The sequence below is a fragment of the Perognathus longimembris genome, chromosome 2 (genome assembly GCF_023159225.1).
Source record: "Perognathus longimembris pacificus isolate PPM17 chromosome 2, ASM2315922v1, whole genome shotgun sequence".
Classification (NCBI taxonomy): Eukaryota; Metazoa; Chordata; class Mammalia; order Rodentia; family Heteromyidae; genus Perognathus; species Perognathus longimembris.
In genome coordinates, this window is record NC_063162.1 from 68,760,159 (window position 1) to 68,775,969 (window position 15,811).

Sequence of the window (15,811 nt, forward strand, 5' to 3'; positions counted from 1 at the left end):
TGGCAGAGCTGTGGCTCAAGTAGTAGGTCACCAGCCATGAGTTGTAAGTGCAAGGCCCTGAGTTCAAGCCCCAGTGTGGGTATAAAAAAGGAAACAGCAAAAGAGAAAAGAAACATTCCAACAAGGAAGATGGTCATATGTCTGTGATGAGCAGATGATTTTCTACTCTCTCTTCTTTAGCCCTAATGAAAGGAAGGAGAGGGAACTGCCCCATTACCTTGCAGGCTGGGGTATTGTATTTGTATTTCTCCAAAGCGTTAAATCCTGCCAGAGCCCTCTCCCGTGGCAGGCCTGGAAGTTGGGTTTAAGGCTTAGGAACAAAGCCCCTCGCCCTCCCTTGATTCACAGGGGCCCCTCAGCCTGCCATCCGTCACTGTCAAAGGGAGATGTATGTGTAGCCACACAGGGCAGCAGCTGACCCCACGGGCACTGGCAGTGCTCTCCCGGATGATTTTTGTTTGCTCAGGGCCTGTGGAAGCCCAGCTCCAGGCATTGGCCGGACCCTGCCTGTCTCAGGGTGGAGAGGGGAGACATTCCGCTGTAGAAACTCAGGGGACTTTATTCCTCCTATCTCGCACACATCTGTGCTGTGCGTGCATCTCCTTTGCCTCCACTCAGGTGCATTCTGGATTCCTTTGGTCACAGTCACAGGGAGAGCAAAGGTACCTGCTTTCCCTCACGTATGGAAGTCAGATCTCCATTATGAACATCTATGAAAACATAGAGTCGTATGCATGGATATACAAAGGCATTGACTAAAGGGTGGGAGACTCGGGGGAGGCGTCGGACCATGTATCTCCTGTGGACAACTAACAAACACTTGAACAAAATGAGTTCCAGGAGGCAGGAACATGTTTTGTATGAGGGTGAGGAAAGCCACAGGAGGGGAGCAGAAAAACCGAGAGAGGAAGGGTGGATGAACACAAGTCAGTATATTCAAGATAGAGCATGGGTAAGTGGAACTATGGGTAAGTGGAACTATGTAACTGGAGGGTAGGGATGAGATGGGGAAGATGGGGAAAGCTATGGAAGGGGTGACATTCACCCCTGGGTGAAGATTTCAGAGAGTTTATATTTGACACATGGAATTGAAACCCGTTTGTACAAACTCTTCAACTGAAATATTTTATTAAAAATAGTAACCAAAAAAGTCATGGGAGAATTCTGAAGCATTGGATTCTGTTGGTTTTTATTCCAGGAGCATCAACATGTAAGCAGTCTAAGAAATAAAAATAGGAGATGCAATAAATGCATAAAAGGACATTTCTCCAAACACACCTAGGCATTTACCTGGGAGGGAAGAGGATGCTGGGGCTCTGGGGGATGGGAATGTGGGCCCTGGGCTCCCTCAAGCAGTATTGAAATCTCTAGGAACACACAAAGCCAGAGCCTCATGGGCCATGGAACGCGTCAGCCATGTTGCGGGGCCGTGTTTGTGGTGTGCGCCACGATGGTCCAGGGGCTGTCTCACTGGATGATGTCATTTGGACCTCATTGGTGTTTCCTAGTCACGGATTTGTGTGGGCAAAATCTTAATGGGGAAAGTATTTCAGTGTGGTGGAAATGTACTTTTCTTTCTGTCTTTTTACTGGGGTTAGTGGTCATGGATTTGGGGGCACGCGTCTAAGTGTCATTTCCCACATCCACCTGGGAGTGGGATGGTGCCGGTGGCATTCTCATGGCACCTTTTACCCAGTGGGAACAGTGGCTTTGGGGCCTGGACATGGGGCCTAACGCTGACCTCTTCCTCTTCCATCATGGTGAGACTAAGGATCAGATGACACGACATCAATCATAAATCATAGCTGGCATGGGATTTACTCATTTTCTTAAAGAAGAAAAAGCTATTTGTTGGTAATGGGGGGGGGTTCCCCCATGAGTCATTTGCATATTTACCAAGTCCTTGCCCTGTGTTTTAATTCATTTGAAGGTGACTAGACCTTATTCAAAGGATGAGGTTTTATTTTACAAATGTTGAACTTCAACTCGGAAATAAATATTCTTCTCATCTGAAAATCCTTGGAAATCTGAGTACCCAGTCTTTTTCTTCCTGGGCTCCCCCTACCCCCTTTTCAGCATTTTTCTGCTGTCTCCCTACCCCCACCCGCCCTTCTTTTTTGGCTCAGGGCAACCAAGAGCCTCTTTCTGGGAAAGTCTGATATTCTGACTTCAGTTTTGTAATTTAATGATGGAGAGTTTCTTTAGTAAACCAAATTTAGAGCCCTAGAATGCTTATCTTATATCCAGACCTTGCACATAAAAGGCATTTTATACCCGCAATTGTTCACTTAATGAGCAATTGCGAAGTACCGGCCGGTTAAGGGATTGAACTACACGCAGCATTATTGCAAGCAGTATTCCGAAATACCAGAAATAGGACGTAAGTTCTGATCAGGGAGCCGGCGAGCACAATTACCTTCTTTTCAAATCCTTCTGTGACACTGCGGGAGGAAAAAGGACTTTGAAACTTGAAAGGAAAGAGCTTGCTTTCAACCTCAAAAGCTAGGAGGAAAGGGCTCTGAAATTTGCTCAGAATTCCCAATTCACCATTAGCCTGTTTCTTCCTTTAGCCTCAAGGCATTCTCTGCTTTTTGAAAAGATGTTAAGAAATTCAGTCACAATAGAGAGCCTAGTTTTGAACATGTTTCACTCGGTCCATTGAGGTCTGGGCTCCAGCCTTTGTGTGGGGTGAATTGAGCTGCGCCCCTAGCTGGTTGGAGAGAGGTGAATGAAGAATCGTTATGCACTCGCAAATTCTGGCAAATAAAATAAAATAAAACTCACCCCTTCCTTTATTTTACAATATGCAGTCCTGTACTGGCCTGCTAGGGGCCGTCCGTGGAGCCTAGCCTTGTCTCTGTCAATAAGGAGTACTTGCTTTAGAGCAACTCTTGTTAAGTTTGTCTTGTAATTGAAGCTGCTGTTGACCTTGCTTGGGGACCATTTGTAAAACCGTTTATTTAGCATAAACTGAAATAATAAACCCTCCTTCTCTGGGACTGATTGTGATAGGGTGACATTAGTTTGATTTAATGATTAGCCGCCTGACCCTTCTGCTGGCGAGAACTGCTTGAATGGGGAGAGTTCACTCTTAAGCACTTGGAAAGAATACTAATGAGCTTGTTAAATTTAGTGTCGCTCCAACCACTTTTAATTCCTCTAATGGGAGCCTAGCTGCAGTGCCTGGGAGAGGGGGAGGGGCAGGGGAGGGCATGAGGGAGAGGGATGGGAGGGTGAGGAGGAGGGAGAGGCAGATGAGGCCCTGAAATTGTTCCTAGAGCTAGAGAAAGATCACCAAAAGAAGTTTGCTGAAAGTAGTAGCCAGAGTCTGGCGATTTGAGGTGTGTGTGTGTACGCGTGTGCCAGTACTAGGGCTTGAATTCTGGGCTTCGGTGTTGTCCCTTAGTTTTTTTCTGCTTAAGTATGAGGCTCTACCAGTTGAGCCACAGCTCCACTTCTGGCTTCTTTGGTGCTTAATTGGAAATAAGAGTCTCACAGACTTTCCTGCTTGGGCTGGCTTCGAACCTTGATCCTCAGATCTCAGCCTCCTGAGTAGTAGCTAGGAGCGCCTAGCTCTGGAGACTGAGTTGTAAGTATCTTCTGTTTTCTTAGCCTTTCTTCCATGGCTTCAGGGATGAGAGAGGAGTAGCTGGGAGTTGCAGGGGCCAGTTAAACATCTGTGTTGGAGACAAAAGGGGAACACGTGTATTTGTGGGTTCTAAGCAGCCTGTTTAGCATCTCTATTGGTGCTTCTTGGGAAGGTTGTACTTTTACATTTAAAAAAAAAAAAAGAATGCTCTGACACTTTTCCTCTCACTTGCTAGGCAGAAGAATTTGTCTCTTCCTTGCAGAAGTTTGTGGTGAGCCTGGTTTGTGGAAGCCTGTGTTCGAGTTCTGCCATGTGTTGTGAATGGGATTGCTTTCTCCAGATGTTTGTTCTAAACATCCAGAGCACGGTAGCCGTGAACTGGCTTTGGATTTTCACCAAGTTTGCGGCACCATGTGCATCAAACTCCGTGGGTGTTGCTTTTGGATGAGTTGGGGACAGGATTTTAAAACCTGATGCTTTGCTCTGGGTGTGTGTGTGGGGGAGGGTTGGTGACGTGGAAATCCATTCATATCGACTTGAGCAGCAAGAGACAGAAAGTAAGAGATACCGAGTGGTATTATGATGACAGGATTTAAAGTCATTTTTTCCTAAAAGTTTCTTGTGGATTGCAAGTTCGGTTTGACTCCGCAAGCTTGCCACTGTAAAGCAGAAAAAGCTCAAGCAGTTGCCTGGTGTTTGGCTGTTAAAAGTCCATTGGCATTTGCTCCCAGAGCTCTGGGCTGTTTGCTTACATTTTTGTAGCGGACTTCTCTCCTCGTTACCATGGCAGACAGCTTGTTTCTGTCAATAATTTTGGCCTGGCGGAGCTTGTCGGCTCTGATTCTCAAACTTCATTGAGCAGCTTGGCTGAATTGAAGAAGATCAGACAGCGTCGGTTTTTGGGATTGCTAAAGCGATGGCCAAGTATCTGAGCGCGAGCAGGAATATTATGGCTTGGGAAAGGCACTATGCTTATGCTGACTGTTTTCAAGCCTCCTGTCTGAGGGTAGTTAGCGTGTATATTGTCACATTCTGATCTCAGTGAGCCTCAGAAGCTTGTCAGCCCTCAAAGTTAAGTTCATGCAGTGTTTGCCTGTTGGAATTCTTTTTTTTTTTTTTTTTTTTGAGAGGGGATGCTATAGGGTAAAAAGGTCACAGCACCAGCTACTATAAAAGCAAACCCTCAAATCAAAGCTTCTGTGTTCCAAAAAAGAAAAAAAATCCTAAACCTACTGGCACTCCACTTTACTAAGGAAGTAACAACTTTTTTTTTTTTCTGTTTTAAATGTTTGAACTTTGGTGACTTCTGGTATAACTTTTTTTTTGTTTCATTTTTCTTTTCTTTTATTTATTTTTTAAAAAAGCCCCTAAATTCTATGGCTTCAAGGGAGCATCAGAGAAATGTAAATGCCATTTCTGTACACATTTCTTGTAAAGCAAGAATTATGTTTGAACGACCACCGCCCCAGGAACTGCTATACCTTTAATACAGCCATTTAGGCATAACTCTCATTAAGAAAATCACTTAGGCTGGTGGCTCATGCCTGAAATCCTAGCTACTCAGGAGGCTGAGATCTGAAGATGAAAGTTGGAAGCCAGCCTGAACTGAAAAGTTTGTGAGATACTTTTAAATTTCCAATTAACCAGCAAAACACCAAAAGTGTAGTTCAAGGGGTAGAGCTATAGTTTCGGGCATAAAAACCCAAGCAAGAGCCCTGAGTTCAAGCTCTAGTTCTCTCTCTCTCTCTCTCTCTCTCTCTCTCTCTCTCTCTACACACACACACACACACACATACACAATCACTTAGCAGACACCCCTGTTTCCACTCCTGCCCCCTACTTTGATCTTCTTGGAAGTGTGGAGTTGGGGAGGTGTCTGAGGGTGGTAGAACTTTGGATTGACCATATGAATGATTTTATTGGCAAAGTTAGATCCAAATGCTCAATACAAGAAGATCTTTTGAATTGAATTTTTTTTTGTTTTCTTTTAAAAAATGAGAATGCAGTTTCTCAGGGAAGAAAGGTGAATTTCTTCTAGGTAGATTAAGGTAAGGAAATCTTGTTTGAAATCTGGAACAGATTAGCAGGGCTTGGCTATTCATCTTTCTCAGAGAATGCTAATTACATGGCCTAGCCTGCTTGTAGGGAGGGAAGGGGGAGCACAGGCAGGAGTGGGAGGGATGGAGGGAGGGAGCTTGCTGGCTGGCCTCTAATGCAGACCCCTTTCCATGCAGACTTCACTTTCCCCTTCCAAGGTCACTTCAGGTGGAAATTTGAAATAAATGTTTTATACAGAGCACAAATTAGTGGAAAATATGACTTGAGCCATTTGTGGTTATAGGAATTTTTATAAAACCCACAACAGTTTTAGTGTTTTTGACACCCGTTTGCTAACCCATTAAAGCACAGCCCTCTTTCTATAGCCTGCTAATGAACTAGAAGGTTGACCAGTGCTTAAGATGTTAGGCAGAAAGGAAAATAAAAAATGAAGCCTGTCTCTGTCTCTCTGCCTGTTTTCCCCCTGTCTCTTTCTCTGTCTCTCTGTGTTAGTTTGTTTGAAAATACCAAAACCGTGATTTGAACTGCTTTTGGAATGATTAATGTGAATAATGTGGGATTCTGCCTATTTTTGGTGCATTTGCAGTTGAGACTTGATAGATTAAATTTGTAATTTACAACTTAATTATGAGGCTCTGGCTAAGGGTCTGCACCCAACAATATAGTAAAATAATATCTCATAGTTACCTTGTGGTTGTCAGCAGATTCATTATAAGGGCTGAAACCTACCTCATTTATTCTGTTTTACAGAGCATTTGCTAGGCTAAAACAATTCTCTGCTTATTTTTCAAATCTCACACCTGGATGGGAAGCCTTGAGTGGCTTTCAGTGCTTAAAGGTCCCAGTCAACACAAAGTAAGAGTTGTTCTCTCAGTGTTTGCAAATGTATTCTCTGTGCACAGTTCTAATTTTGCTTGACTTTGCACAGTGCTTTAGCAGTGTTAAAACATAGCTTTCCTGTTTTTTCTTTTGTGTGTGTGTGTACACATAGATTCCTTTGAAGAGAAGTACATGTAAGATGTGTTTGAATTTTGCCCATCTAAGATGTCTAATAACTGTGTTATTTTTATGGGAAGGGGGTGATCTGAAGGATGAGGACTGTGAGGAGGCACCTATCCGCTGGGGTAGACCAGTCACCAGCATGCACAGCTGGATGGCCAGCTGTTTCTTATGTGGTTGGAGCATGAGCACCTGAGCATGGCCAGGTAGCAACATGGCTCTCACCTTCCCTACTTACCGCCCATAGCCATGTGGTGCCTCGACCCAGGATGTGTCTCTTTGGAGGTTCTGTAGGTTTTACAAGAAGTCCTGTCACCCGTGGGTTTTCAGAAGCTTCATTTCTGGCTCTGCTGAATCTCTCTGTGGTTTACAGATCCTTGGACCTGCCCCCTCCCAACCGAATTGGCCCCCTCCCAACCGAATTGTATTACTTTCTGATAGATCATTCTCTGTAGAACAAAGGGCAGGCACCCCTTGGAGCAGTGGAGAGCCCCACTGGGTAGCCAGGCATCTCCTCAGATCCCCAGACAAAGGGGAAGCTGGACGCCCCACAGGCTGAGGCTGGCAAAACTTTCAGTCCCACGTGAGAACTGAAATACATTGGCATGCCCACTGGGGAAGCCTGGGCCGCTGAGCCAGCCCTGAGCTGAGCTAGTTCGCCTGTTTGTCCATCTGTGTCACTGTGTAACAGGCTCATTGTCTGCTTCACCCTCCACTTGTAATTGGGAGCCTCATTCCATGATAATTTGAGTATGCAAAATTCATCCCAGGTTGCAAAGTTTTCTTGAAGTGAAAAGAGACCTATCTGTTCTGAGATGGAGAGGAGGGCTCATAGATGAGTAGTTTCTGATGGCTCCTTCAAGTGGCTTCTAAAGTCTTTTCCTTTCCTTTCTGTCTTTAGAGGATGAAAATCCGGGACAGATCTATCACCACCACCACCACCACCACCATCATCGAGAGAGAAGAAACGCAATCACAATGCAGCCTCAGAGTGAGCAGGGGCTGGGCAAACTCAGCGAGGAGCCCTCGACGTCCAGTGATGAGAGAGCTTCGCTGATCAAGAAGGAGATCCATGGGTCTCTTCCACACCTGGCCGAGCCCTCTGTCCCGTACCGTGGGACTGTGTTTGCTATGGACCCCAGGAATGGCTACATGGAGCCTCACTACCGTAAGTGTGTCAGGCCAGGCCAGTGGCCCTTATTCTGGGGAGGCAAAGAGTAGACTCTGTGTGTGTGTGTGTGTGTGTATGTGCGCGTGTGCTTGCGTGTGCACACATATTCCCATGCTGTAGGGATTTGTTGGCCTTATGTAATGATTTTTCCTTCTACATTTTCTTCCCTCCTTTTAATTCTGTCCTTAAGTGTTTTTTTGGAGAGAGACATTTTCTTACATGTCTAAGTGGTCACAGGCCTTTTAGGGGTGCTCTTCAGCAGGGTGGTCCTTGTATGGTGTTCCTGAGAATCAGTTTTGCATTACACAAGGGGAAGAAGCTTTTAGAGCAGAGTTGCTGGGTGGAAACTGCAAAAAGGTTATTCTTAGTGTGTGTGTGTGTGTCTGTGTCTGTGTATGTGTGTGTGTGTGTGTGTGTGTGTGTGTGTGTGTGTGTGTCTGTCTGTCTGTCTGTTTCTCTATCTATCTGGGGCTTGAACTCAGGACCTGGATGTTGGTCTTTAGATTTTTCACTTAAGGCTAGTGCTGTACCACTTGAGCCACAGCTCCACTTCCAGCTGTCTGACAGTCAATTGGAGGTAAGAATACTGTGGACTTTTCTCCTGTGCTGGGTTGGAATCTCGATCCTGAGATCTTTGCCTCCTGAGCAGCTAAGATTTTAGATGTAAGCCACCAGTGTTTAGCTTTTAATCATTGTGATTTAATGGCTTTTGCTACTCACTTGTTGAGTAATGATTTATTAAAGCAAACTTACCAAAGAAGACAAAAGTGTCAATGCTAAATTTGTTAATATGGAAGATTTCTATGATCCTTACTCTTTTCTCTCAACAGCAAGCCAGAAACAGGAAGCTGCCTTTTTTAAAAAATAAAGTTTAAGGAATTGACTAGGATTCTGAGCCCGTGTGTACAGTGAGTGCTTTTCTCCAAAGACAGAATCTAAAGGAAACAGAAGAGTTGAGTTTCATTTCTGGTTTGATTGTAGTTTAAAAACAAAACAAAAGAAAAAAATAAACGATTTGGTTGTGGAATAATGAAGTTCATTCTGAAGTGCCAGAGCGCCAGGTTTTGATTAGAGGTTTATCATTTTCCCTGGATGGAGACTTAGCACTTGACCTTCTCAGCTCTCAATCCAGATGTGGCTCTGAGCTCCAGAGAGGGGGTGGGGACAGGTTTGTGGTTCCCTTTTCCCACATTATTCAGAAACTGGGGTGTTTTAAGGCAAAAAGGTCATTAGCCAGATGACTGATGTGTGAGGAGCGCTGATTAGTGCATGTTTTCCTGTTGAAGAAAGTGCACAGGATAAAAACCAATTTCAGGGCTTCATTAGCTGGCTCTCAGCAAACGGGGAATGGGGAATGTTCCTTCAGTCCCCAGATCAAAGGGCCTGACCATAACCTGCCATCCTAGCCTCTGTTCCCCTACCCACCAGAATGGAGTATTGGGGAAAAAAAGAGAGAGATGTTGTATTGATTTATTTACTTACCTACTTAGGAATTTATTTTATTTGTACTGATACTGAGGCTTGAACTCAGGGCCCTGGCACTGTCCCTGGGTTCTTTGCTCAAGGCTAGCACTCTACCACTAGAGCCACAGCTCCATTTCTGGCTATTTTGGTAGTTTATTGGATTTAAAACTCTCCTATACTTTCCTGCCCTGGCTGGCTTCGATGGATCCACGATCCTTAAATCTCAGCTTTCTGAGTGGCTAGGATTACAGGCGTGAGCCACTGGTTCCCAGCTTGAGCACATTTTTTTTTTCCTTTCCTGATATTGTCATCCCTTCTCTCACTCTCTTCCAGTGATAAGGTTGATTTTCTTTTGTCCTTTTTTTTTTTTTTTTTTTTTGCAGGGTGGTGGTGGTGAGAAAACTGTTCTTTTTCAAAGGTACTCCTGGCTCCTGTGGCTGTCTAAGTTGTTTGTGTGGTTTGAGAATTAAGCAGGAGATGAAATGGATAACTGCTTTTCCTTCTCTCATTCTAGGCTTATTTCATCTGATTTTGCTTTTCTGTACTGTTAGCAATGACGATTTATTTATTTATTTTTAAAAGCTTTTATTATAAAACTGATGTACAGAGAGGTTACAGTTTCATACATTAGGCATTGGATACATTTCTTGTACTGTTTGTTACCTTGTCCCTCATACCCCCCTCCCAGCAATGACGATTTAAAAATCAGCATTGGTAAGATTTGTTTTTCTCTCAAGTACATTTTAAAACTTTCTTCTTTTTTTCTTGATGAGTCTTTTTCAAGTATCATGAATCCATTAAAAATCAGATATTTTCCCATTCCCCCCACTCATTTAGAGACCTGTTAGAACATTTACTTCCCTAAAATAGTGAAGGATTTTTTTTTTTTTTAAAGATCAAGTTCAGACACTTGCCTACAAGTTCCTTGGAGGTGCTTTTGTGCCTCAATGTGCATGCAAATCTTTCCCATCTCTTACTGACATTTTGTTTTCTGTTGGTGATGCTCATTAATTAGTGTGGTATTTAATTAGTCAGGACAGCTGATGAGTGTTTCTCTGTGGGCTGGGGTAGTATTGGGCAGAGAACCGTTAACTTGGGCTGGGTCATCAACTGACGCTTGTTCCTGAAGCACATTCGTTTCAACCGTTTCATTCCTCCATTCGAGGCCTCTGGATGTACCCTCCCCCCCCAACCTGGGACTTGGGTGCTGTCTCTGGACCTGCCATGTAATGCTTCCTAGCACAGTGTCCTGGTGGGCTAGTACTCATTCACTGCCTTTCTGTTTTGAGGACGTAGAACCTGTAAATTGATGACATTCTCCAGATTAATTTCCAATTCATAGTAAAATGTTGTGATCACTTATAAAAGGCAACAAGATTTTGACGTAACATCTGATAGAACTGCTCATAAGCAAGTTAAATCACTTCACAGATAAAATGCAGGGCACTAAACATGGCACAGATGTCCTCCCTTTTGTGCCATTCCTGGGGCTGGAATTCAGAGCCTTGTGCTCTTGGTTAGCTTTTATGATAGAGCCCTACCATTTGAGCCACAACTCCATTTCCATCTTATTGGAAATAAGAATTGCCTGGACTTTTCTCCCCTGGCTGACTTTGAACCTTGATACTCAGATCTCATGGCATGGGTAGTTAGGATTACAGGCATGAGCCACACACAGCCAGGCTTACATTGTGACTTTTAAAAATGTTTTTGCCAGTCCTGGGGCTTGAACTCAGGGCATGAGCAGTGTCCGTGGCTTCTTTTTGCTCAAGGCTAGCACTCTACCACTTGAACCACAGTGCCACTTTTGCCTTTTTCTGTTTATGTGGTGCTGAGGAATCGAACCCAGGGCTTCATGTATGTGAGACAAGCACTCTACCACTAGGCCATATTCCCAGCTACACATTGTGACTTTTTTAAAAGGTAATTCTTTCTTACTCACTGATCCTTATTAGACTTTTTCCTTATTAGACTTCCCCCCCCCCCCTATTTTGTAAGCAAAAGCTTTTTTTTTTTCTTAAGAAAAAGCTTTGTAGTGTGTCTGAGGTTATGACATGCAAAACTCTTAGCAGAAATTGTTTCATGTACAAAACACAAACCCAGAAACATTCAGAAAAACAAAAGATGCCATTTCATTTATTTAAATATATCCTAAACTGAATGTTGGGGTCAGATTGGATATGATTTTACTTTTTCTAGAATCTTGTAGGGTTTCTTTAATCTTCTACTGATGTTACAAGTAGTTTTTAGGTACTTCATAACTAAGGATCTTGTCTACCTCATATGGATTTAATTATCGAGGCAAGGCTAATGACTTGTTGGGAGCTGGAGGCGATACATTTAATAATGTTTTTAGTGTATTTGAGAAGTATCCACTTTTTAGAAGAGATGTAAAAATGTGATCACATTTGTGTCCTGTGCACAGCACTCACTTGGGTCCTGAAGTACTGCACAATCCAAGTTGGGCCTTGGGAAGCTCAAGATCTGGAAACTTCTTTGTAGACCATTTCTTTTCTTGTGAGTTGTAAACTCTAACTGGGAAATCTGAGAGAAAAGTCTAGAACCCAGTATGGCTGACTCTGGTCTCTCACAGCTATGCCCTTCTTTGTGGTAGGGAAATGGGGAATTTTCAAGATGCCTAATTTCATATTTTCGTTTATATACAAGCTTGGTATTTCAAAAGTATGGGAAGGCCTTTTGTAAGACCAGAAAATGGAAAAATAAAAAATTTTAAAAATAGGACCCCTCTCCCTGCAGCTTTTCCCTACAGAAGGACAGACATCTGTAAAACGTGGATTGCACAAGATTCTATTCTTCTTGGGTATGTGTTGTGACATCTCCACAAATGGTAGTTAGGCAGCATTCAAAGTATTTTAGGTTCTGTGGGTTTCACTTCTTCAAAAAAAGCAAGAAAAGAAAGAGAAAAAGCAAGCAAACCAAGGGATAGCGGGCACTTCAAACACTGCTGGCATGTGTTTGGAATCAAGTCCTCCCTGGGGAGCAAGGGATAGGCCCTGCCAAGGGTAGCTGTGGACGGGCTGTAGATCAAGCAGAAAAGTAGGCCTGAACTCTATGTGGCTCAGACACGGTATGGCTGCCCACAGGCCTGCACCACGGGATCAGCAGTGAGACCATGAGAGGGGCTGGATTTGGGGGGTTTTTGATCTGCTTCTTACCCAGAGACTTCCCAGTGATTTTTTTTTCTTCTTCTGTTCTAGCTGAAGCTAGCTATTTCAAACCACTGTGTCACTCTGCTACATTTATTGTTTAAGAAACTTGGAAAGTCAGCTGATAGAAAAGTCCAAGCATTCCTAGGCCCCCAGTGACACTTAACTTTTTATTCTCTGCTTCTGCAGAAAACATGTCTTGTCATGTGCTGTGAAGAGTTGAGTTTTGTAGCTCTCCCTGCAGGGATCTCTGTGGGACCTTTGTTGGGTTTATCAGGCTTTAATTTTTGTATTATTATTATTATTATTATTTGCCTGTACTGGGGCCTGAGCTCAGGGCCTTGCACTCTTGCTTGGCTTTTTTGCTACAGGCTGGTATTGGTCACTTGAACCACACTTGTACTTTTGACTCTTTGTTGGGTCACTGGAGGTAAAGTTCTCATGGACTTTCCTGTGTGGGCTGGCTTCACACTATGATCCTCAGGTCTCAGCCTCCTGAGTAGCTGGGATTGCATATATGAGCCCTGTGCCCAACCATCAGGCATTTCTTAAAGGGCTTCTGTTGGTTTTGTTAAATGGGACAGAAAGACAGGTCCTTTTCCTCCTCCTCCTCCTCCTCCTCCTCCTCCTCCTCCTCCTCCTCCTCCTCCTCCTCCTCCTCCCCCTCCTCCTCCTCCTCCTCCTCCTCCCTCTTCTTCGAAAGCTGTGCGATTGCTTTTCTTCTGCCCCCAACTGCTCCCAAGCAGTAATTCCTCATGGAAAATTTGATTCATTCCCCCATGCAAATGTTTTGATTGAAAACACACACCCCTGGTATTCTGCCTTATGGTCTCCAGCTCAAATGACACAACTATTAGTTGCTAATTAGCAAAACCTGAGGAATTTAGCTTACAGAAAAGAAACTGAATTTTTAATTGCCTTGAATTTATTTTGTGTGGAAACCTGTGTGGAGCTTAACTTGGATTTTGTTTTTACTGTGGTTTAAAAAATGCACACACGATTATTAATATTACTAATTAATTATTTTGCTATCTGCCTGTCTTTATGTTAGGTGACTTTCTCCACCCCTCAGAAATCTGTCGTTTGAGAAGGGGATGTGCATTTTACATATTTAATGGGTGCACCTGCTTGCAGTCTCATTTCAGAGTGTCATTTTGAGACACCAAGAGACCAGAAGAAAAGAAAAAAATGCCTGCAAGGCACAGATGAAGAGTTTGGTGTTGACCAAACTGGAACAAGGCAGTGACAGTTCCCCGAGCACATAATTCATCCTCATCCAGATTATACCTCTTTAGACAGAGCCATTGCTGCTCTAGTCAGCACTACCGAAGAATGATGTTGGACGAGTCTTCCTTGGGGACTCTGCCCACTAACTCCCTGCTGTAATTCTCAGCATTAAGAAAATCTTGTGTGTGCCTTGGTATGTGAGCTTAAGATACACTGCCTTTACTGGCTTTCTCCTAGAAACTAAATATTGTGGTCTTTGACAACCCAGGGGTAATTTTTGGGAAGGGAGGGGGAGGAGAGCAGGGTAGGATTTGAATTCAGATCTTTGTGTTTGCCTCAAGTTTTCTTCATGCGCACAGCGCTCTACCAAGTGGTAGCCACTAGCCTGGCTTTTTGCTGGCTAGTCTGAAGAGGAAATCTAATTACTTTTCTGCCCAGGCTGGTCTTAAAACCTCAATGACTGGGAATGTGGGTTAGTGGTAAAGTGCTTGCCTAGCATGCATGAAGCCCTGGGTTGGATTCCTCAGCACCACATAAACAGAAAAAGCTGGAAGTGGTACTGTGGCTCAAATGGTAGAGTGCTATCCTTGAGCAAAAGGAAGCCAGGGACCTCAGTGATCTGGATCTTAGTCTCCTGAGTAGCTAGAATTACAGGATGAACCACTGGTGTTTGGCAAACAAATGTTACTTTTTTTGTTGGTGGTGATGGTCATGGGGTTTGAACTCTGGGCCAGGCATAGTACTCTATGATGTTATCTCCAATTAGAGGTAAGAGTCTCACAGACTTTCCTGCCCAGACTGGCTTCAAACTGTAATGCTTAGATCTCAGCCTCCTGACTCACCAGGATTACAGGCATGAGCCATGGGCACCCTGCCCAACGTTACTTTCTAATAGTTGCTTTTGGTATCTCTCTCTGTCTCACTGTCTCCTTGCTTCTCCTTCCTTCCTTCAGTTCTTCCTAAGGTAAAGCATGCAAACAGCCCTGTTCCTGTCATGTGCATATCTGCCAGCAGTTTTTTGTCCCAATTCCTGATGGAGTCACATGATCCTGGGCTCTCTTCTTTTCTCTTGTATAATTAAAGAACATTTCCTTTGATGTCTCCTGAATGCTGCCTCTCCCTTTCCCATTAGCTTTCTTGTATCTAAAAATTTGTGTTGTGGCTTCATAAGTTGTAGTGAAAGGACCTGATGTTCTGTCTGTCTGTTTGTCTGTCTGTCTGTCTCACCTTTGCAGTTTGGGTTCATTCAAAGTCACTGAACTAGCATCCTATCTCTCAGCTTGTCACCTGCGTTCCAGTAAAGCTTGGATTCTTTGTGTGTGTGCATGTGCCAGTCCTGGAGCTTGAACTCAGGGCCTGGACACTGTCCCTGAGTTTTTGTTTGTTTTGTTTTTTCTCACAGTTAGCTCTCTACAGCTTGAGCCACAACTCCACTTATGGCATTTGGGGGTATATAAATACAGATAAAAGTCTCATAGCCTTTACCTGCCTGGGCTGGCTTCGAACCTGAGTTGTCTGATCCCAGCCTCTTGAGTAGGAGCTAGGATTACACCCATGAGCCACCAGCTCCCGGGTATTCATTTCTGTCAATCATATGCTTATTATCAAATGCTTATTGAGTTGTCTATCAGGCTAAACAATGTTGGATAAAGCGAGACTGCTTTGTTTCTGTGGTGTTTAGGGCTAGTAGTATGGGGACCATAGCTAAGCCTGACAAGTTGACAGGAAGAAGTCATCAGATGAAGGACAGTCATCTACCCCCAGAGGCTGGGATGCAGGGTCATTTTAGAGGTGGATAGGATCACACTCGTGGGGGCCTGGAGGCCACAGTAAGTCCTCTGTGTGGTTGGAAGCTAGATTTAGGCAGAGGGTAGAGGCCTGAATGAAGTGCGCGGAGTCCCTCTTGTGCACCGAGACCAGGTGGTTGCTGCTCTACTCCCCCCTTTTTGCCTCCTCTTGGACTTCTGATGGCTGCTGGGCATCTTTTTGGACAACCTGTCATATCTGAGGACAAAATCCACTTCACTGGCTTCTGAGCCTTTCTGTATTAGGTTCATTTCATGACTACAGCATCTCGATTCCAAAGGCCTTCATTTCTAGAGGCCGAACTGTTCTCCCTATAAAAAGACATGTTTT

The 15,811-nt window shown here is 44.0% G+C and overlaps 1 protein-coding gene across 1 annotated transcript in view; it reads left to right on the plus strand.

Annotated features, from left to right (window-relative positions):
* The window catches only part of Gli3 (GLI family zinc finger 3), a 202,428-nt gene that overhangs the window by 47,995 nt on the left and 138,622 nt on the right, over nucleotides 1-15,811 (plus strand). Inside the window, exon 2 of the mRNA XM_048339418.1 lies at nucleotides 7,548-7,814. Within this exon, the coding sequence (XP_048195375.1) occupies nucleotides 7,548-7,814 (267 nt within the window). The remainder of the gene's footprint in view (nucleotides 1-7,547; nucleotides 7,815-15,811) is intronic.